Raw genomic sequence first — 22,241 nt, 5'->3', positions numbered from 1 at the left:
TTACATAAAAGTCAAAATAATAAATAAACAACGAAACGTGTCCGGAAAGGAAACGCCCATTTTCTGTTGAATAACAATTTGCCCCAGAAATGAGTGAATATGAATATTATGGAGGAGTTGAAGGGTAAATGAACACAGCACACAAATATATGTTTTATGATAAGACAATTTTTAGCCAAAAATTTCCCAAAAAGATATTTTTTTCTGCAACATATCTTCTACAAAGAAATAAATCTGGGTAAACTAGTTTTGGGTTAGGCTGTGGGGCATATCCAATTTTATTAAAAGGCGTAAAAGCTATTAGTAAAGTGGCATTGTTTATTCAAATATTTCAATTTTAACATGTCTATGACAAAATATCGACATATAAGCTGACAAGTCCCAAGTCAGTATCCTCTAGCCTTTGTTAGTCTTGTATTATTTTTAATTTTAGTTTCTTGTGTACAATTTGGAGTTTAGTATGGCGTTCGTTATCACTGAACTAGTATATATATTTGTTTAGGGGCCAGCTGAAGGACGCCTCCGGGTGCGGGAATTTCTCGCTGCATTGAAGACCTGTTGGTGACCTTCTCACAGCTGTTGTTTGTTCTATGGTCGGGTTGTTTCCTCTTTGACACATTCCCCATTTCCATTCTCAATTTTATTCCTACACTAAAGTGTCCAGATGATATTCTATTTATTTACAAATTAAAATTATACCATCATGACTAGTCAAAATAATTATGACTCTTAAACGGCTATTTTAAATTTTTTCTGTGACGCCTTCCGTCGAAGGAAGGCGTCACAGAAAATTTTTAAAATAGCCTTTCTAGACATCATAATTATTTGGAATACATCATGACCTTAGAATTCTAATTTCAGAACATGCAGAATGTTCATAACAATACACCTTATCGCTATTTGTGCCAATCTGGATAAGTTCTAAAATTACACAACTTTTTCAAACCAGTTGAAGCTATCTGGGGTCTTGTTCAAACAATATATTGTGCATAAAACTTTTCATAGAGACATGCTTAAACTATCATAAACACATCAAACAAAGCATTTTTAATGACTTTAATTTGTATTTTAAAAATTGCTTCATAAACTATCAAAACTTTAAAATGTTCACTTTCAAAACTTTTTCCTCCCTCAGCTCATTGCTGATGACCTTGTTTTTTTTCAATATTTTACCCAAACTGGAAGTTGTCTAAATGACTGTTTTTTTTCCGGAATGGACTAAATAGTGATAAGCTGTATACAATAACATATATCATTGTCCAGCTGCACGGCTCATGAAATATTTTTGCAATTTTCCCAGAATCATCAAGGTGAAGCTTCTTGAAATTTCAGGCTGGACTCTCGCTCATAAAAACCTTTCCTATCAATGTTGCCATAATTATTTTATGTTGATGCCTGACCTTTTATATACATGTATGTACATGGGTCTTGAAAATAGCCAATTTTGGTACATTATCAACTTGGAAGAAGTCAATATTTGCAACATTTTGATTAAAACAAGGAACTATTTGAACTGTTAAATATGGAACAATTTTAAGTTCTGGAAAATTGATAATAAATATGATAAAAGTATGATGAAAACTAATCCAGCTATGGAGGGTTAATTGTGTTAGTTTTCATCATACATTTCTTATCAATTTTGTTTAAGTCATATCTTTTCATAACACAATGGAGACAACATGTGAAATATACAAATTTAAACCTCTTAGAGTCAAAAGCAAAATAATACATATTTATGTCTGAGATCTCTGACACTGTAAATTTATTGAATAGTATTTGTTTGTAACAAGGTAGCAACCATTTATCAACATAATCAAGAGAAATTGTTTACATAATAAATGGCAAAAAATGGCATTTCAATGTTGGAATTAAAGCCATTTGTAAAAAAAAATGTAAAAAATGCCTGCTGTACAGTATTGAAATGCCATTTTTTCAATTAATGGCAAATAAATGTGAAGATAGGAAATGGTTTGAAAAAATTTACTAACAAAAAATTGAAATTTCATGGATTTTTAATGGTTTTTATACAACTGCAAAAAAATTTGCGGTCGTATATTGGAATGACGTTGGCGTTGTCGTTATCGGCGTCGACCGAAGACACATTGGTTTTCGCACAATAACTTTAGTTTAGGTGAATGGATCTCTATGAAATTTTACCATAAGGTTCAGTACCACAAAAAGGAAGGTTGGGATTGATTTTGGGGGTTATGGTACCAATAGCTAAGGAATTAGGGGCCAAAAATGGCCCAAATAAGCATTTTTCTAGTTTCCAGACAATAACTTGTGGAACAGTGTATGAATCTCTCTGAAATTATACCAAAAGTTTCCATACCACAAAGGAATTGTTAGGATTGATTTTGGGGGGTTATGGCTCAAACCCTTTAGGAATTGGGGGCAAAAAAGGGGGAAAAACAAGGGTTTCCTGGTTAATGGACAATTTAAAAGCAGTGTAAGGGAGGTAATCCTAATACATTTTAATCCTAATACATTTAAAGTATTAAAAAAAAAAATGTGGATTACCTCCCTTACATTGCATTGCTTTTAAATTATGTATAAAGATGTTGTATTGTCTTGAGGTGATTAGCTGTCAATTAATTTTTAGAAGTTACTATTAACATGATTAAAGGAATATTAATTTTAGCCATGATTATGTATGTCATTTTCTATTTTAAGACTTTTATGATGTATTTAAATTGGTAATTATGGTTGCAAACTCCATTGGAAATTTGAATTGAGATTATGACCATATCTTGAGGGAAAGAATTTTTTTTTGGATAAAGGGGGGGAGGTGAACCAAAAAATTTGGGGTAAAAAAGAAATTGGGGGGGGGGGGGGGGGGGGGGGGGGGGGGGGCAATTTTTTCTCATTTCAGATTTGGCAAAATAAGGGGGGGGGGGGGGCAATAGGCAACAGCATGATGTATTGCACAAAAGCAAAAAAATTGAATATAAATTCAAATCATATAACCAATTCTAAGTTCTTAGACTACAGTTATTCTGTCAGAAACCTATTATGTGTCAAATATTTAATTACAATCCAAGTTCAGACTTGTACTTGTTTGTTAACTGAATACTTATATATTCTGACACATACATCACATAACAGACATGTAATGAATTTACTTTGCATTTTTCTACGGAACAGCAACTAATCAGAGCTTTCTTAAATTTGATATCAAGCTTCATTAGAGCATGCTATACTGTGTGATTTGTTTTTATATCCAGCACTCATCATCAACTCCCTGTTTTTACTTAATACTTACATGACTTATAGGGATATCATAAGTGACGAAAGGCTTGTATATAAAAATAAGAAGATGTGGTATGATTGCCAATGAGAAAACTCTCCACCAGAGTTCAAATGACATAGAAGTTTACAACTAGAGTTCAGCTGGTTTAAAAAAAAATATTGTGGACAGTATTGTGGACAGGTTTTCAAGACATTTCAATTTAAAGTTGAAAAAAAGCATATTTATGAAGAGCTATTCATTTTTGTCTGGCCTTGTTTGAATAAAAGAAAGAAAGACTTTAGGTGTAATGTTTCTGGCAGTGGCGTCTGCTGCATCAACAACTTCTTAAAGTCAGTTCAAGGGGAAGGATTATTGGTAAATCAAAGACATTTGGTATGCAGTTGTACAGGCATTGGTACATATCATTTCCATGGAGATTATTTGGCCCTGCACCAGGGTTTACCCCTCAGTCATGATCTATTGACTTTGAAACTTTTTGCATCATTACATGTTAAAGTTTGTGATTAGGTCAGTTTTAGGGGGAACCACTTACGATAAGTCAATGCTATTTAGTACAAGGTTGTATTTGCATTGGCATATCTTATATCTCAGAAATTATTTGGCCTTGTTCCTTCAGTCATGGGTCATGGACTTTGTGTATTTTGCATAATTTACATGTTAAAGTATTGCTATTTGGATTTCAACATTTGCATTTTACTATCAAAATTATATACAGACAAGACATATATCTGTGTCAACAATTGATTGCTACTATAAATATGTTGCAATTAGGTAACAGCTGTGAAAAATAAAGTGTTAAAGGGTAAATTCCAGGGAAAATAGCAGGAAGTTGGACCAATTCAATAAGTAAAATGATCATTCTATTTTTTTTACATAGATTTATTATTATGGAAAAGAATTTAACACAAATAAATTTTTTAAAATAATTTGTATGAATATATGAAATAATAATGCTTTAGTTTCAAACCCTTTTAACTTTCAGTGGAGCCACAAAGTCTAAGATGGTTTTGATCAGATCTGATGGAAAGATTGTCGCATGGAGTGAAGGACCATGTACTAATCAGTGGGTATGTATACAAAATAATGACTAGTGAGAATTGTGTATTGTATATTGCTTGACATTAACTAGAATTATATAAATAGATTTTACTTCCATATATATTTTACAATTATATAAGACAGTTCAAAGGAACAGCTATAAAAATAAAGAATTTGTATGATTTTCCAATGAGACAGTCTATTCAGCAGAGACCAAAGGACGAGGATGTATACAACTATAGGTCACTGTATGGCCTTCAAGAATGAGCAAAGCTGGCCTTCAAGAATGAGCAAAGACCAAACTGTATAGTATTAAAGCTATAAAAGGCCTTGGTATGACAAAATGTCAAACATTAGTCAAAAGAGAAAAACAACAGCCTGATTTAATAACAACATCTGAATTACAGGCTTCTGACTCTAGACAGACATGTGGTGGGATTTAACATGTTGTGAGCTCTCAACCCTCCCCTAGACTGAGACAGTGGACAGAGACAACTTTGTAATTGTGGATTACAATTTCTTTAAAGATAAGGAGATGTGATATGATTGAAGATGAGACAACTCTCAACCAGAGACCAAATGACATAGAAAATAGCAGATAGCCTTGAACAAATGAACAAAACCCATACTGCATAGCAAGCTGTAAAATGCCCTGAAATGACAAATGTAAAATATGCTAATTTATATGTCTGAACAATATTCATTTCTTTTTCTCTTAAAGATTTTGGTTGACCACATATGATTTAAATCATTACACATTATTGTGGGATAGCTTTATATTATGTTAATTAGTAATATATATTATAAGTATACCTTTTTTATAGCTGATTGGTCAAGAGGAATGTCTAAAGCGAGTGAATGATATGACACAGGAAGCTAAGAAATCTGCTGGTTTAGATTCAGATAAGCCAATTAGATCTTTGGTGTGTATAAAAATAACAAAATTTCATTAACATACATCTCACATATATAGATGGAGTCTGACTCAAAGACAGCCCCCAGTTTTCAGCTTGTTTGAAATTTTTTGCTAGATGTTAATCCAACTAAATCTAGGCATTGAAAAACATAGCTATTTGGTAATATCAACAAATTATTAATTATAAAAATAAGAAGATGTGGTATGTTTGCCAATGAGACAACTCTCCACCAGAGACCTAATGACATAGATGTTAACAAGTTTAGATCACCATACAGCCTTCAATAATGAGCAAAACCAATAGTGCATAATCAGAATGAAAGTTTAAAAAAAGTTCTTACAAATACTGTCATAAATTACCTGAAATCTGACTGTAAAATTAAGATATACAAACATTTAGAAAAGTAAACATTGGGCCACATTGAGATATATGAAGGATAATTAGGTAGGAATTTGAAATATATAGAGGGTAAATAATTTGTTTGGGCTGCATACAAACAAAATGGCCAAAAGTAATAAAATGAAGAAGCACACAAAATTCAAGACTAAATACACCATATCTGTAAAAAATATGAACATACACCTCAAGCATACTGTTATAAAATTGCAACTGGGCATTGTATAATAATAATCCACTAAACCCTCCAAGTTTAAAAAATAAAAATATATGTTGATTATTATGTTTTAAAAAAAATTGAAATACCTTTTTTTAATAAAAAAGATAAGAAGATTAAACTGTTGCATGCCACAAATCATTCTTGAACATTTTTACAAAACAAATACTTAATTTAAGTTCAGGCTTGCTGAGACAGGTTGGAATAGCACTGATTAAGTGACACATGAAGTACAGGAGATGCTCACCCTGTTATTGCGTCTTATCATTATTATATTATTATATTACAAGGCATTTTTAAATCCCATTATATAACAATACAATTACTCTAAGCGCTTTACATGTTAAAAAATATACACAAATTCGTACATAGACGAAACTGCAAAGTAAAAAAAATACGTTTAAAAGCATACAAAATCACTTAAGACTCTAAAAACTTCACCAAATTGGATAAAAAATGGATTAAAAGAAATATCAATGAATTAGTAAAAATCTCAAAAATTATTATTTAAACTAAATAATATAAATAGACTTAGAATTTGAATAGTCATAGACTTATCTTTTGAAATTGCTAAATGCTACTACTTTGTATTCATAAAATATGCTAACAACTCATAGTAAAAAGTTCTATCCAAATATACAGAAATACAACAAATCTAATTAAAAAGTACACAATATTATTGTAGCAAATCAACATCAGTCAAACACAATCAATCACAGATCCAGGTCTATACTATTAGCGATCCACAAATGCTACTTTGAATAAATGCGTCTTTAGTCCTTTTTTAAATAGATCAAGTGATTGTTCATTTCGAAGACTTGCTGGAAGGCTATTCCAAAGAGTCCCTGCCACCAAATCGAACCTCCGCTCACCATACATTTTGGGCATGCGTTTTTTTTGCATCTCGATTAGAGCAGCATTTTAAGATCGTAAGGATCGTGCCGGTTTGTAAAAATGTATGAGTTCTCTAAGATACGTAGGAGCAAGTCCATGCAAGGCTTTGAATGCGTACAACAACAGTTTATACTGGCATCAGAATTTAAATGGTTACCAATGAAGAGTCATAAGTGTTGGAGTTTTATGTTCAAACTTCTTTTTGCGGGTTACTAGCCTGGCAGCTATGTTCTGAACACGCCGAAGCGTTCACACCATACATTAAAGCATTACCATAATCCAGTCGTGACGTAACAAGAGAGCATACTAGAGTTTTGCAAGCTTCCTCCGTTATATGTGATCGAATCCGTCCTATGTTACGAATCTGATGAAAACAGGATTTGGTAATTGCAGAGGTCTGTTACTGCATGCTGAGGGTTTGGTTGAAATAAACACCAAGATTTCGAACACAGGACAATTCACTAAGTATAGTTCCATCAAATTTCAGTTGTAACTGACCGCGACTTTTGACTTTGTGTTTTGGAGCAAAAAAAATCAATTCGGTCATGTCCTGGTTCAACTTTAACATGTTTGTACACATCCAAGTTTTGATATCTTCCAAACAAGCCTCTAGACGCTCGGAGATGTCATCCCAGTTATCTAATGGTTTGATGGCTTGGTAAATTTGTTTTGTCTTTATTCCATTGGTAGTTTACATAGTTCTCTCTGTTTTCACTCTTATATGGGATATCTTGAATGGACTGTTTAGATTATGATGGCTTCAGTACTACTCATTTCATACAACTAGCCATTTAAAACATAAAATAAGCTTAAACAACTTTATATCAGATGAACTTACTGTAGTTAGCCGATTTCTGTCTTTCATGGAATTTAAAATAGTTTATCAGACGATTTTGTTTTATTGCTAAAGGATTTTCTCAAATTTGGTATTAAGACCTTACATGTACAATGTATGTTGTATTATTTATGAAAAAAAAACTGAGATGCAAAATCTCAAATGATTGTTAAAGAAGTTTTTATAGAACTAGCTATTAAGATATTATGCATTTTTAACATTTTTCAGTTTTTGTAGGGTGATTAATTCACTGTTGACAAATGGCCATTCAGTTTAATGTTGGGAGCTTAAAATATATTAATATTATATGTTAACTTTAGTAAATTGAATAAAAAAGATTTTGGTGCTTCAAGATTTTAAACTTTCAAAAAAGAAAAATTCTATGGCCTAAGTTTAGATCCGAAAATAGTAAACTGAATTATTGATATTGTTTTTATTGCAGGGTTTATGTATGAGTGGAGCTGATCAGAAAGAAGCACAACAACAATTGATAGATGGAATGAAGTCAATATATCCAAATGCAAGTCAAGATGTGTCTGTATCTAGTGATACAACTGGTGCCATTGCAACAGCTACTGCATTAGGTTGTTATCTATACCTCATGGTCACTGAGGCTGATTGTTTCTATAATATTGAATCCAATAATATATGGTTCCATGTCCTTTCATTTAAAATAAGGGAGATAATTGACTACTTCAAATTTATAAAATGTGACATCTAATTTGGAAAGATATCTTTATACTGATTCCAAGAATATATGTTGTTCAGGTACTGGTACTTTATGTGGAAAAAGTGGTTATACAGGGTAAGCTGCAAAAGCACAATAACGGTTCAATATCATATATACGTAGGACTCGCATCCATGGGCGGGTTCCAGATGTATGGCAGATTTCAAATCTATGGTAAATATGACGTCATGCCATCCCAAATCTATGGCAGAATTCTAAGAATCCAAATCTATGGCACATTTTCTAGTTTCCTAATCTATTGCGGTTTTTTCTAGTATCTAAATCTATGACAGATTTTCTGCAAATGGGGGATAAGTCAATATATATCTGACCAAGGACTTGCCTTAAACAAATGCTTTCTCAAGAAATCTTACTCTCTCCAACGGGACAGGTATTCAACACAAATATAGGTGAAATTGATGTAATCGAAAATCTATGAGAGATTTGTATTTGTTTCCTAATCTCGAGAAAGATTATTTGCTACATAAGTACAGTTAGTTGCTGAAATAAAGCTGACAAAAGGCAACACCAGAAACACAGTGGACAAAAAACAAGGAGCTTTACTTTTATTCTTACAACACAAAAGACAAATCTTCTAATAGATTCATAAATGCTGTGATATTTTTTTTGATCTATGAAGTGATTCTTTTTCACCAGGTCAATTAATTCCTCATTTAAAAGACATTCTCTATGTGGAGTGGCTAAGCTGTTACTTTTTCGTACAAATGATTAGAATTTGAATCGAAAAAAAAAGTTTTTTCTAAATATATTCATACAATTCTATCATTTAACTATTTATTCAAAAACTTGATAATTTTTGAGTAACCCCATTTAGGATTTTTCTTTTTTAATTTGCAACTGGACAGTACCTTTGCATAGTCCCTCAAAAACAACATAATATTACGTTATTAAATTGTGATGTTGTAGTTTACTCTTTTTCCCGGAAATTACGCAATTTCAAAATCTGCCATAGATTTGGGGAAAACAAAAAAATGCCATAGATTTATGATTTTTATGGCGTTTGTGACGTCATATTTGCCATAGAATTGAAATCTGCCACAGATCTGGAACCCACCATAGATTTGAGTCCTACATATATACCAAAAATCTTATCGACATGTTTAAGTAAAATGGCATAAGAGGAAATAAATATAACAGTAATCAGAACAAAATGAAAAGGTCTTTCCAAAATGGTTGAAAGACTTAATGAATTATCATCATAATGTGATTATTATATGTAAAGAGATTTTTTCAGTTTCTTTTTTCTTACAGGTGGCATAGTACTTATTTCAGGAACTGGGTCTAATTGCCAGTTAAACAACCCAGATGGTAGCATGTATAGGTGTGGTGGTTGGGGTCATCTCCTTGGTGATGAAGGGTCAGGTAGGCTGTACAAAACATTTTTACATATGCATGAAAATATTTGGTTATATGATTCTTACATATTCATAGTTTGTCAATAATGATGATGGTTGAATATGTGGGGGTTGAACAAAGTTTACATTTGAGGACACGGTTATTGAGCACGAGGTTGGTTGTTATGATATGGCAAACAAGAGAAAAGGATATATCAATCAAGCCTTATTTAGTTGAAATCTCACATAGTTTGTCGCACCAGGGTTTTTGGTCATAAAACTAAGTACTCACAGTACAAAATTTGTGCTGGAAACACCAAATCCAGGCTGTGTTTTGATTGGTTGAATTTTTGTTCTGAGTATTATAACAAACTCCAAATTATTATCACTGCAAGCACGGGTATAATCCAGTCTTGTTTAATTTATGTTTACCTCTGATAAATTGAACTTGGTAAATTTAATCTGAGTGAACTTTGATATATTTTGCTGTCCCCTTTAAGAAAATATTACCTGAATTAACCACAATCTGTTAGAATACAAGAAAAGTTTGATACAAAAAGACATTTAAATCATTTCAATAAACCAACATTGCAATTACAAGTTGAATATTTTAAGGAGATATCTTTTTTATTATTCATCAATAAGAGTTTCCTTTAATAATATCTCAATCTATCTGTTTATATAACAATTAGAATTGTATGTTAATTGTTAGGGGACGCCTTTGAAGAAAATTGTGTTTGTTACACAAATTAAGCATGATCAAAAAAGAGGGACGAAAGATACCAGAGGGACAGTCAAACTCATAGATCGAAAACAAACTGACAACGCCATGATTATGACAAGAGGCTTGTGACGTTGATTAAGTTTACAAAAGTTTATGATTTTCAAACCTATTTATTATTTTATTCAAATTTTAATTATTTTGTTTGACCTTTATTGTAATAGATTATAAATTGGGACTTTTAATTTTTTTCTTCCATATTTTAGCTTACTGGATTGCACAGAGAGCCATAAAAACCATATTTGACCATGAGGACAATCTTTGTGTATGTCCATTTGATTGTACATTTGTATGGAATACCATCAAGACATATTTTAAGGTAAAAACTTATACAATGTTCATATACCTTTTTTAGTTTCAAATACTTATGTTGATTGATTGATTGTTGGTGTTTAACACCACTTTCAGCATATTTGCTGGCAATTTTTATTGTTGGAGGAAGCAGGAATACCTAGAGAGAATCACTAACCTTCAGCAGGAAACCAGCAATCCCAGTCAAAAACAGTCAGTAGAATGCACCCACTACGGGCAGTGTTTAGACTCAAAACCTTAGAATTGACTGACTAGAGATCATTGTAGAATTTAGAATGTGGACCCTTGCTGACAAGTCAGGTTTAATAGTTTTGACAATTTTCTTCAAAGATCCATATGTGATTAGGCCAAAAAAAATAAATGTCTGTTTAAGGTTACATCATAACAAAAAATAGATGTAGGTAGATCAGTATTTCTATTTTATTTTATTTTATTTTTTTGTGACATGATTTTGATTTGTGCGGTCTGTCTTTCCATGGTCAGAGTTGTCCATAGGCCGAGTTTATCTGCATTTTTAATGATAATTTCCCTTAGTTATTGGTTGGAGAAAAAAAAATGGCGGCAAATTTTTATTTCATCACTAGAATCACAGCTGTCATATTCACAGTTATGAACATATGGATGTATCGGGCAATTGATTAAATTTATTGGCAACTCTTAACTTCGCTTTTGAAATGAGTTCTGTTAATTTTTCACTTTACGAGGGAAAGAAAATGGCTTAGGGTCAGTGATCAAAATTAGGGTTGGTCGGGTAACCATAAAAAGACATATTTTTTTTTGGCCTTACCTTATTCTGATTAAAATTTGCCAATGATGTCAGTATTTTGCAAAAAGTCTTAATGTACATGGATTTGTACTGAAGTTTATGCCATGCACAACATGTATCTAATTCTAGGGTACATTAATATGCTTAATTCAATGGTTTTAAGTCATTTTCTTATTTACATTAGTTCTTATTTGATAATACTTATAGTTTCTGAATTTTTTATTTGTTTTAAAACCTAAAAATAGTAAACGTTTTGTATTTCAAATTTCATTTCTTTAGTAAACTACAGAATATTGACACGATGCCTTTGAAGATATTTTGAAGATAATACAGCATTTTTTACTGAGATATGTTTTTCATTTCTTAACTACACAGATACAAGACAGGAACCAAATTCTTGGAAACTTCTACACAAATTTTGACAAGTCATTCATTGCAGGGATGTGTAAAGAATTAGCAAGAGGTCAGTGGTATGTATAAAATGTCAAATGAAATTTGAAATACAGTTTTTGAAATAAAAAAGTTTTGTGTGTTCACTGTGTTGCCTTGGTATGTACTTGTCATTAGTTTGGAAACAGTATTTTTATGCCCCTCTGCTAGGTGTCTGGGGGGGGGGGTATTAAGTGTTACCCATGTCTGTCCCGAAAGTCCTGAATGTCCCGAAATTGGTTTCCATTCTCTAACTTTAGTTTGCCTCAACCAAATGAAAAAACTTAAACACAATGCTTATTACCACAAAACACAGATCAGCTTTGACATTGGGTGGCGTCACTTTTACTGTTCATGAGTTATGCTCCTTTATAAACATAAAAATTGCTGAATTTTTCGTTTCCATTCTCTCACTTTAGTTTGCCTCAACCAAATGTTATAATACATATACACAATGCTTGTTTCCACAAAACACAGATCAAGTTCGAAATTAGGTGGCATCACTTTTACAGTTCATAAGTTATGCCCCTTTATAAACATAAAAATTGCTGATTTTTTTGTTTCCGTTCTCTAACTTTAGTTTGCCTCAACCAAATATTATAAAACTTATACACAATGCTTATTACAACAAAACACAGATCGAATTTGAAATTGGGGTGGGGGGCATCACTTTTACCTTTCTTGAGTTATGCCCTTTCTAAATGGAAAAATTGCTAAATCTGTCGTTTCCGTTCTTTAACTTTAGTTTGCCTCAACCAAATCTTATGAAACTTATACACAATGCTTATATAATAAAAAAAAACGGTCTTAACAATGTGAATCCTGCATCTGTATGTGGAAGTTGACTCGTGCATATTTACAAGTGTGTAAATTTTTTTTTGTGGGAGGAGGGGGGATCAATTCGCAACAGCAAGGCAAAAAATAGAATATAAATTCAAACCAATTCTAAGTTCTTTGACTACATTTATTCTGTGTCAGAAACCTTTTATGTGTCAAATATTTAATTACAATCCAAATTCAGACCTGTATCAAGCGCGAATATTGCATCCATTTTTGCCCCAACTGTTCAGGGTTGGACTTCTGGGGTCGTATCCAGCTGCGCTCGGCGAAGCAATTTATTGAAAAATGTCACCCAATCGCGAAATTCCGTTATATTTCAATTTCTCGATTGTCAACCCCACTAAAACTTGTTATGCCTTAAATCTAAATTGATTTATCTTCACAATAGTGTGTAACACGCCTACCTTTGTTGTCGGAATCAATCGTAGCAGGCCTCCCAAAGTATGTCAACCGTAATTATTTCGTCTTCCAACAGCAGGGTGACATTTTTCAAAAATGCGAGTTAAGTACCTTGTGTTATATTAAGGTATGCCTGTGACAAATACTCAACAAAAGAATAGGACACGATGTGTTGCTTCACTCTTCACTAAGTACACGTACATTTGAGATGATGGGGAGGAAAATTATATAATAGTCAGTTATTTAAAAAACTTACAAGCACTAAAGATAGTAAAGTTAAATCACTGTTATATAACAAATACGATTTTAGTTTAGAGACTGCAGTATACACAGACCATGGTTTGATCTATTCATGGTCCTATTAGCTTACCTGTGATAAATGTAAATAATGGATATTAATTCCTTTACAAAACAAATAAAGACACAAACTATGTATGGTAGATAGTTATTCACATAAATATTTCAGGACATTTTATTTATTTTAATAAATATAGGATTTAAAAAATGAAACAAATATAAGCATTACATAACCAGCTGATAATTTTTTACACAAACATCGTGCTGATGTAACTGATAAAAATCATTCCAGCCCTTTCTTATATATAGCAGTGGTCAGGGCTAGTAACATCTCAGGATTAGGTTTACTCTTTATTGCAGAATATTCAATGAATATACATTTATTGTCTAATTGAATATATCGAATAATGGGATATTTTTTGCTGACATTTTGGGTATCCGATTTGCTGGAGTCTACTGTACATGCATTTCAGGGATTAAATGTAGAGGTATGATAATAGCCATAATTTGGCCCCTGATTTTGCAAAAATATATTATAAAAATCATGTTAATTTAATTGATAAATGAACCAGTTAATATAATCTAGACAATTTAATGCAGAAAGGTCTATTGTGATGTCATTATAATGTCATAAGTGTGTTGGAATTGACATAATTGACAAAAAAATGGCATTATACACATAGTATTTTAGGGCAAAATAGATATTAGGCAAGATCAGCCATTACCCAAAAAGATATTTTACTCACATTAAGATCTTTATAACATAGACTTTGTAGCAAAATGTCTTATTGTGTAAAGCCTTGGTTCATATCTAAATATTAGTTACAAGAATATTTTAGCAGTTTTGCACTACTTTCAAAAGTTTGAAACTTTAATGTCAATATATAAAACAAAAATCAAAACTATCAATACTGACATCTGTCAGATAAATGTCTTATGAATATCTGAATGATTTTATTTGGTAGATTTATTATAATACTATTTGATTTTCATTTCAAGGGACCAAAAAGCAGCCTTACCATACCTTCTCCTTTATCAATTACACTCAGACTGAGTTAGCACAAAAAATAAGAAAAGCAGAGCATAAATTATTAAATTTGGATAAAAAAATGGCCTATATGGAAAAAGTAAAAACTGTGACAAAGAGGAGTGAATCTTTATAGTTTTATTAATTGTCAACAGATATGAAAGCATTTAAATGAAAAGAAGAGAAAACATAATACTGTTTGTCTATCAAATTAATATTCTTATAGGTTCATACTAAATATTCAGTAAATTTTCAGGTGCTTCAGAAAAGAAGGATAAATTATGTTTACAGTTATTCTGTGATGCTGGAGATATTCTTGCCAGACATATTGTTGGCTTGGAATCAAAGATAGACCAGGTAAGATTTTTTTTCAGCTGGTCTTTGCAGGCACCTTTGCAGGCACCTTTTCAGAAACCTTAACACCTTAAACATTATAGATCTAAGTCATGAATTATATTCTAATCTTAATGTTGGAGACTGGAATACATACCATATAGTCGGCTATAAAAGGCCCTGACATGAAAAATATGAAACATTTCAATTGAGAAAACTCTCAGCCTAATTGATAACAAAACAATTTACACAAAACAAATATGACGGGCATGAACCAATGACAACCACTGAACTACAGGCTCCTGACTTGGGACAGGCACATGTAGAATGTGGCAGGGTTAAACTAGTTTGCTGGCCCCAAACCCTCCCCCTAACCTGGGACAGTGATTGATTGATTGATTGGGGTTTAAGGTTACTTTCAGTATTATTGTGCTATTTCATGGCGGTCAGTTTTTATTGGTGGAGGAAGCCGGAGTGCCTGGAGAGAACCAGAACCTTAGGTAGGAAAACTGACAAGCCTAGTCAATGCAAATTATGGCTATTATTTGAGTCGAGCCCACCTTCCACGTGTGGGATTCAAACTCACAACCTCAGTGTTGACAGGCCAGTGATACAGTAGTTTGACTACTTAGACCACTTGGCCACCTAGGCCCCTACATGGGACAGTGGTGTAACAGTACAACATAAGAACAAACGAAAACACAGACCAGACATGGCAGTGTATCTATGCAACCCACAACAAAAAAGACACCAAGTAAAGATCTGAGTGTACTCACAATTACTGAGAGCTAGTTCAAAGCCAATACCAACTAATAAAAAAATCATGTATCTAAGACTGAAATATCAATTGTTACACATCCAACATACAATGGATTGAGTGTAAATAGTTATTTTGCCCAAATTTTTTTAATTACTTTCTTAAGCTGATATATATGGCATACAGCTCAAAACCAAAAAAAAAAATATTAATATTTTCTCGCGGTTCGAAGTAAAGCGGGAAAATATTGTATTGACGTTATGGGTAATATGCGTATGGTCCAATCAGAGGGGTTGATTTAGATCCGGGTATGTAGGTATGTTTGATTTGTTTGTCACTTTCTAGCCGCCGTTCGTACGTGCATGACTTAAACTTAAGTCATATATATATATATATGTATATATGTATTCATTTCAAGAAGTTTTGTTTTTTGTCATCTCTCTCGTTATAGAAGGTGAGGTCCGACTACCTTTTTCCTGAGATAGGCTTGTGCATTGTCGTCGGATACAGGTTTCCACTTAACAAAATATGGTTTTTCCTGGACGGCCTCGACTATCCGTGAGGGAAATATATATTTTGGAAAGATTTAAGAGAGAATGTTCATTTATAATGTATAGAAGCATTGAATTACAACATGTTTGTTATTTGTTGTTTAATAGAAACAATATTGTATTTGTTATTATAAAATTACATCCGGCGTCCATCAAATACGGCGGGCTGTCGGCAAATTGATATTTGCGTTTGTGTTGTTTTCTTTATAGGCATATGTAGTATAGATAATACATGTATTTTTAATGTTAAATAGTATGTACATTATTTATTTGTTGAAGCATTTTAAAAGATGCTTCATTAAATTTTTTTTTTTATTTCCTATTGATGTTCAGTCTCTGCTGGATGGAGAAAATGGTCTGAATATTGTGTGTGTTGGTTCTGTATGGAAGAGTTGGGATCTTCTACAACAAGGTAAATGGAATCATTGATCGTCTAAACCAATTGGTTTACATGGACTTATTCTCCAATGACATTCTGTTGTTAACTTGATATTTTCTTTTATTTGCCTTACATTAATTAGTGGTTGTTTTATATCCATCAGCCTAACATCTAATGTCTGTCAAACGAATTCTAATGAATGAATATGTTCATATGTTGTGTGTATATTATCTTTTTCAGAATAATTCAGTTCTGCACAACAGAATATTTTCAGATACCAATAATATTTGTATGAGAACTTTAAATTAATTCAGTGACTAAACTAATTATTAGATTTTTAATTGAATTTGCTATTTTATGTTTCCATCATATGATTTTGGGATGTTCCAAAGCTAAGCATAAACATTACCATGAGTTTACCAAATTTAACATCAACTTTGCCATGGGTTTAATACTCAAAGCTAAACATTAACTTTTCTGTATTTACAGAAAGAGGTGTGTTTCTTGATATGCAAATCTATCTAAACCACTGACTGCATTTCAGTCAAAATTTCACAGAACCTTAAATTTGTTCTATAATACCAATGTGGACTTTATTTTTTTATTTTTTTATCTAAATGATTTTTGTGTTACCAATAGCAAAGCATGAACTATCTGTCTATGAAAAGGAAAGCATTTTTGTCGCCTCCTACATCATTTAATGGAATTCATTGAAACTTCAAGAAAGTCCCAAGACATGTTGTGCATCTCTTGTTTTAGTTTTATACAAGTTGTATTTTGGGGTTAGTTAAGCAAAAAATTTAGTAAGCCATATCTAAACATGAATCAAGCAAAATATTGAGTAAGTCATATCTAAACATGAATCAAGCAAAATATTGAGTAAGTCATATCTAAACATGAATCAAGCAAAATATTGAGTAAGCCATATCTAAACATGAATCAAGCAAAATATTGAGTAAGCCATATCTAAACATGAATCAAGCAAAATACTGAGTAAGCCATATCTAAACTAATAGGGGAAGTGAGAGATTTGAATTTATAAGCCAGGCTTGTTGCAATTCTGTTTGGTACTAGAGTCAAATAAGCAGTGATCTGCACATGACTAATTTTGTTCCTGGCCATATGCAGCAACTTATTGATCACATGTGCTCAGATATTTAATTTACAAAAGGATGTGCGGCAATCACCATACTTATCCAGAACATCATTAATAAAAATTTAAACCAGTTTTTTTCATTTGCCTCTTCCAGTAGTTGTTGTATGTAATATCTTTATTTTTTTCATATTTAGAGAGGGTGGTACAGGGTTATTTTTTGCAATTTTTATTTCACGTGTTGTTGTGCTGGAGGCTCATTTATTCACTGTTTTGCACAAATTGGTAAAAAAAGCAACATGCAACATATTTGCAATTTTTCGTTCATCTTAAAATGGCCATTTAATTTCCTGTTCTTCCATACACATACCTCTCTTTTATGGCTCTATATAGATAATTGGTGTTATTTAATAGAAAATATTTGATTGTTTCTGGGAAATTTTATTCACAACTTTTATAAACTCAGAAGGATTTAATTTGACATATTGTGTAGACATGTGTCTATTGTTGAAAACTGTGCATTATCTAAGGGATGTCTTTTGTTTATTTTGTTTGTTATGTTGCTGTCTCACTGATGTATCCCAGGCATCATCTTTGGTTCATATGCAGAAAACAGTACATGGTGTAAAAATTTCTGTTTTACCTATAATTTTATGGACAAAGGGAAATCACTCCATATAAAATATTGCTTAAACGTTTCTTTGCAATACAATGTTTAATACCATGTTCACAATACAAATTGGAATTAATCTTTATCCACTTAGTGCTCACAAGCACTTTAATTTATCTTTTCTATTTGAAGGATTTACAAACGTTTTAAAGACAAATTGTGACAGAATACAAAAATTTTGTCTCCTTGACCTCAACCAATCAGCAGCTTTAGGAGCAGCCTGTCTCGGTGCCAGAGATATTAAGTTTACACTTCCCATGGACTATAGTGCAAATGCCACAATCTTACATAAAGCAGTATTATGATGGATGACATGGAACATCAGGGTCATAAACAGTTTTCGGACCAATATACATTACCAATGGACAACAGTTTTAATGCTAGTATCACAAAATATATTATTTAATGTATTAGAGCTTCAGGGATATATTTCTCGCCATGCAGGATGAAGTAAAACTTTAAATGGTGCAGTTGTTAAATGTAGTTTTTAGTAATAAACATGATAAAGGGTTTATGATGGACCTGGAAATCCATGAAAATTCCAATTATTACAGAAAGAAAATTTGATACTGTAAATTTAGAAATTATTGCGTGCATTTATTATTGCGATTTTTGTGGAAAGGACACAAAATGAGATTAATTATTGCGATTGCAGGAAAATCTGCATACAGTTATATATATCTGATATCAGAATGCGAGTTATTATTATTGTGATACTCACTCAATCGCATTATTCGCATTAATAAAAACCTCGCAATAATTTCTGAATTTACAATATATCAAACTCACAAAAAATTGAATTATGTAAGAAAGTTTTTGCTTATAATGCCAATTTGTCATAATAATTATGTACTCCTAACTCAATTTTTTTTGTATTTACCAAATTTGGACTATTTTTAAATCATTTTTTGATTTTAGAGATATTGGCAGAATGCTCTTACCAAATTGATTTTTTTGTGATAATGTGTATCATACCTTTATACATCTTTTGTTTACAAATTAATTTTGGTCATTAAATTTTCTAAAAGTTCTCTGAAAGGACATTTTGCATATAAATTGTAAAATGGAGATGTTTTCATGATCATGATAATTATACAGTATTTGGAGACAAACTTCTGTGAATATACTTAACTTGATGAATCAAATTTGTTTACAAATATGACACTATCAATGCTTTAATTTATGTTTTTTTACTTGAAGGATTTACAAACATTTTGAAGACAAATTGCAACAGAATTAAAATGTTTTGTCTCCTTGACCTTAATCATTTGGTCTCTGTTGGAGAGTTGTCTCATTGGCAATCAGACATTTCACCTCTTCTTATTTTTATGATTATAGATACACTATAGGCTTCTTTAATCTTTAATGCTAAAAAAAAGTATGTTCTTGGACATAGTCCTTGGTGCTATTGGTTTTGCTAAGGATGTTTTACAGTTAAATGCATTATTTATTGATTTTCAGTTATAGTTCATTGAGCCTTAGTTGTATGCAAAATTTTACCAAAATCTGTGACATAGCCCATTTACTGTACCTTGTCCTTTAGGGAACTCTACCAACAAGAAATTTATAAGGGTTTCAGCAGTTATTTTTGTACATGTAATAGAATTATGTAAGATTTACAATATCATTTAAAATTATACCATGTAGAGTTATTTATAGCTTTCTGTCTATCACTTTACTAGCTTTTGCTTAAAAATGCCAATTGTAATTTAAATGAATGGTTTTTGTCTTCTGTAAGTTTTTTATGCAATTTTGTGAACATCATGAATCGTATTGGGTCATTATATTTATATATATAACCCACATGAACCTATCAGATTAAAAGTTTTCAGCTCTAAATCATATTGAGAAATCATAATTAAGTCGACTGTTTCATATTTTTTTTAAATTGTAAGCAGTATTTTGATATTATGTTTTGTTCATTGTGATGACTTTATTTTGTAGCAGGGGAAGGTGCAATGCAACTTCTGTGAAACAATACAGAAATTTAAATCATTTTTTAAATGCTGATAACATAATGTGTCTGATGCCATATTCTTTTGTTCAAAATTCCTTCTGTGAACAGATAGTTCATAAACTTTAGGAAAAGAACCTTTTAAAATTATTCTGCCTTAAAAAGTATTTAAACAATTCATCAATCAAGAAAAGCTATATAAAAAAATGGCTAACTAGTTGCTGCCACATAGCATCAGTGGCTTTCTTGGAAATTGACCTTTTAGTGTCTGCATAAGATAATAATATAATAGCTAGTATAGGTAATGGTACAGGTACATTATTCAAGGAAAAGTAGAGGCTAAAGAAGAGGAAAGAATAATTAATTTAATGTCAAATTCCATAATGATATTGCTTGATAATAAATTTACAATTTTACTTATAATATATTATGAGACTATGTTAGACATATAGTAAAGCAACTTAAAAATATACTTGTGTTTAGTTTTTTTCTTGTTGAAAAGTAGCAAAGAGATAAATTTGTGGCAGTGTGAAAAAATGATCATTTGTTTGTTTGACTTGAACACCACTTGGCATCCAGTTTAATTGATGTAGGAAGTTGGAGTACCCAGAGAGAACCATTGAACTTCAGCAGGGAAACTGGCAGTCCTTGTCAATAAGATATGTGTTAAACATACCTAGCATGGGTTCCAACTCACCTCAGACAAACTAGTGATAACTGTAGATGAAATATTAAGACCACTTGAGCTCTGTCTAGGCCCCATCATACCATTGTTGTTTAAAATATCCTACTATTAGGTGAACCAGACTTTGTATGGAGGTTACTATGATGTGTAGTTGTTAGCAAGTCATTATCACATATTTAGTCTCATTTCCATGTTATAATGATCATGTTTTTGACTCAGTTTGTCACTCAGTAAAATTAATTAGGCCAAGTAATAGTGGAAGTAAATTTAATTACTCTTTGTAACAGTCAAAAGGACCAAAAAGTACATGCCTGGAATTTGAATTTCAGAAATGAACTATGATGTAAATATGTAAGACTTGAATCTAAGAGGTGTCAGGTATAGGTCAGAGTGACATACTTTTCATTGATTTGTTATGGGATGCAGTTTGGATATACTCACAAAACTCAACTAACAAAGTTAGTTGTTTTTGAGACCCAAATCAGGATATTATTTCTGATTTGCCTCAACTGTATTTGATTAATCTAGTATTGTGTGAGACATATGGAATACATTGTTAATTAATGACAGCTTTACATGCTTCAGCAAAAATTGCATGCGTTTTCAGGTTAAGGTTCATGTGGACCCTTTGGCTAAAATGGCTGCGTTTTCACCTCAAAATTTACTCTGAGCACACTAACCTGTGCATCTGGGAAAGTGTTAAGGCATAACATGCCCTAGATAAATAAAATTCAAAAGCATTTTATGTTTTAGAAAATTTAAAACTTAACTGGATTTTGCTGTGCACTTTTTTCATCCATGCAGAAGATGATAAAATCAACAAACAGTTGAGTTTCACTTGATATGGTCCACTCAGGTACACAGTTTAATTCACTAATTATTGTCATGTATCTATTGTCTTTTTACTGCCCATGTCAATCAATACAGTTCACTTCAATTATTACCTGTGGGGATGTTCTCAAACCTCTTTCACAACTTTGTTTATTTTGGCATCTTCTGGTGGAATGAAAAAAGTGCACTGCTAAGTTTTTAATTTTCTAAAAGAGAAAATGTATTTGAATTTTATTTATCTAGAGCATGCTATGCCTTTAAATTTTTCCAGATTCTCAGGTTTGTCTGTAATCCGAGTAAATTTTGAGATGAAAATGCAGCCATTTTAGCCAAAGGGTCCACATGAACCTTAATAAAGTGATATTTAATGGAAATATTGAATTACTCTTCTTTGTACTAGACGAAAACAAAGCAATAAAACTGCTGTTCCTTTGATTTATTTTGTTTCAAGTGTATGAAGTGATTTTTTGTCACGAGTTGACAAACCATATCTTTTCATTTCCACAA

General features: G+C 31.8%; 1 protein-coding gene across 1 annotated transcript; it reads left to right on the top strand.

The window, feature by feature from the left end:
• Positions 1 to 24: 24 nt before the first annotated feature.
• On the top strand, positions 25 to 20,688 carry LOC127735691 (N-acetyl-D-glucosamine kinase-like). Its single transcript, XM_052245954.1, has 10 exons — positions 25 to 124; positions 4,233 to 4,317; positions 5,113 to 5,211; positions 7,990 to 8,131; positions 9,548 to 9,658; positions 10,618 to 10,730; positions 11,865 to 11,952; positions 14,738 to 14,838; positions 16,456 to 16,534; positions 18,397 to 20,688. The coding sequence occupies exons 1-10, from the start codon at positions 90 to 92 to the stop codon at positions 18,567 to 18,569; spliced, it is 1,026 nt and encodes a 341-aa protein (XP_052101914.1). The 5' UTR covers positions 25 to 89; the 3' UTR covers positions 18,570 to 20,688.
• Positions 20,689 to 22,241: the final 1,553 nt, after the last annotated feature.

This window comes from Mytilus californianus, unplaced genomic scaffold (assembly GCF_021869535.1).
Source record: "Mytilus californianus isolate M0D057914Y unplaced genomic scaffold, xbMytCali1.0.p SCAF_3, whole genome shotgun sequence".
NCBI classification, from domain to species: Eukaryota; Metazoa; Mollusca; class Bivalvia; order Mytilida; family Mytilidae; genus Mytilus; species Mytilus californianus.
This window is presented reverse-complemented; position numbering and strand designations above follow the sequence as displayed.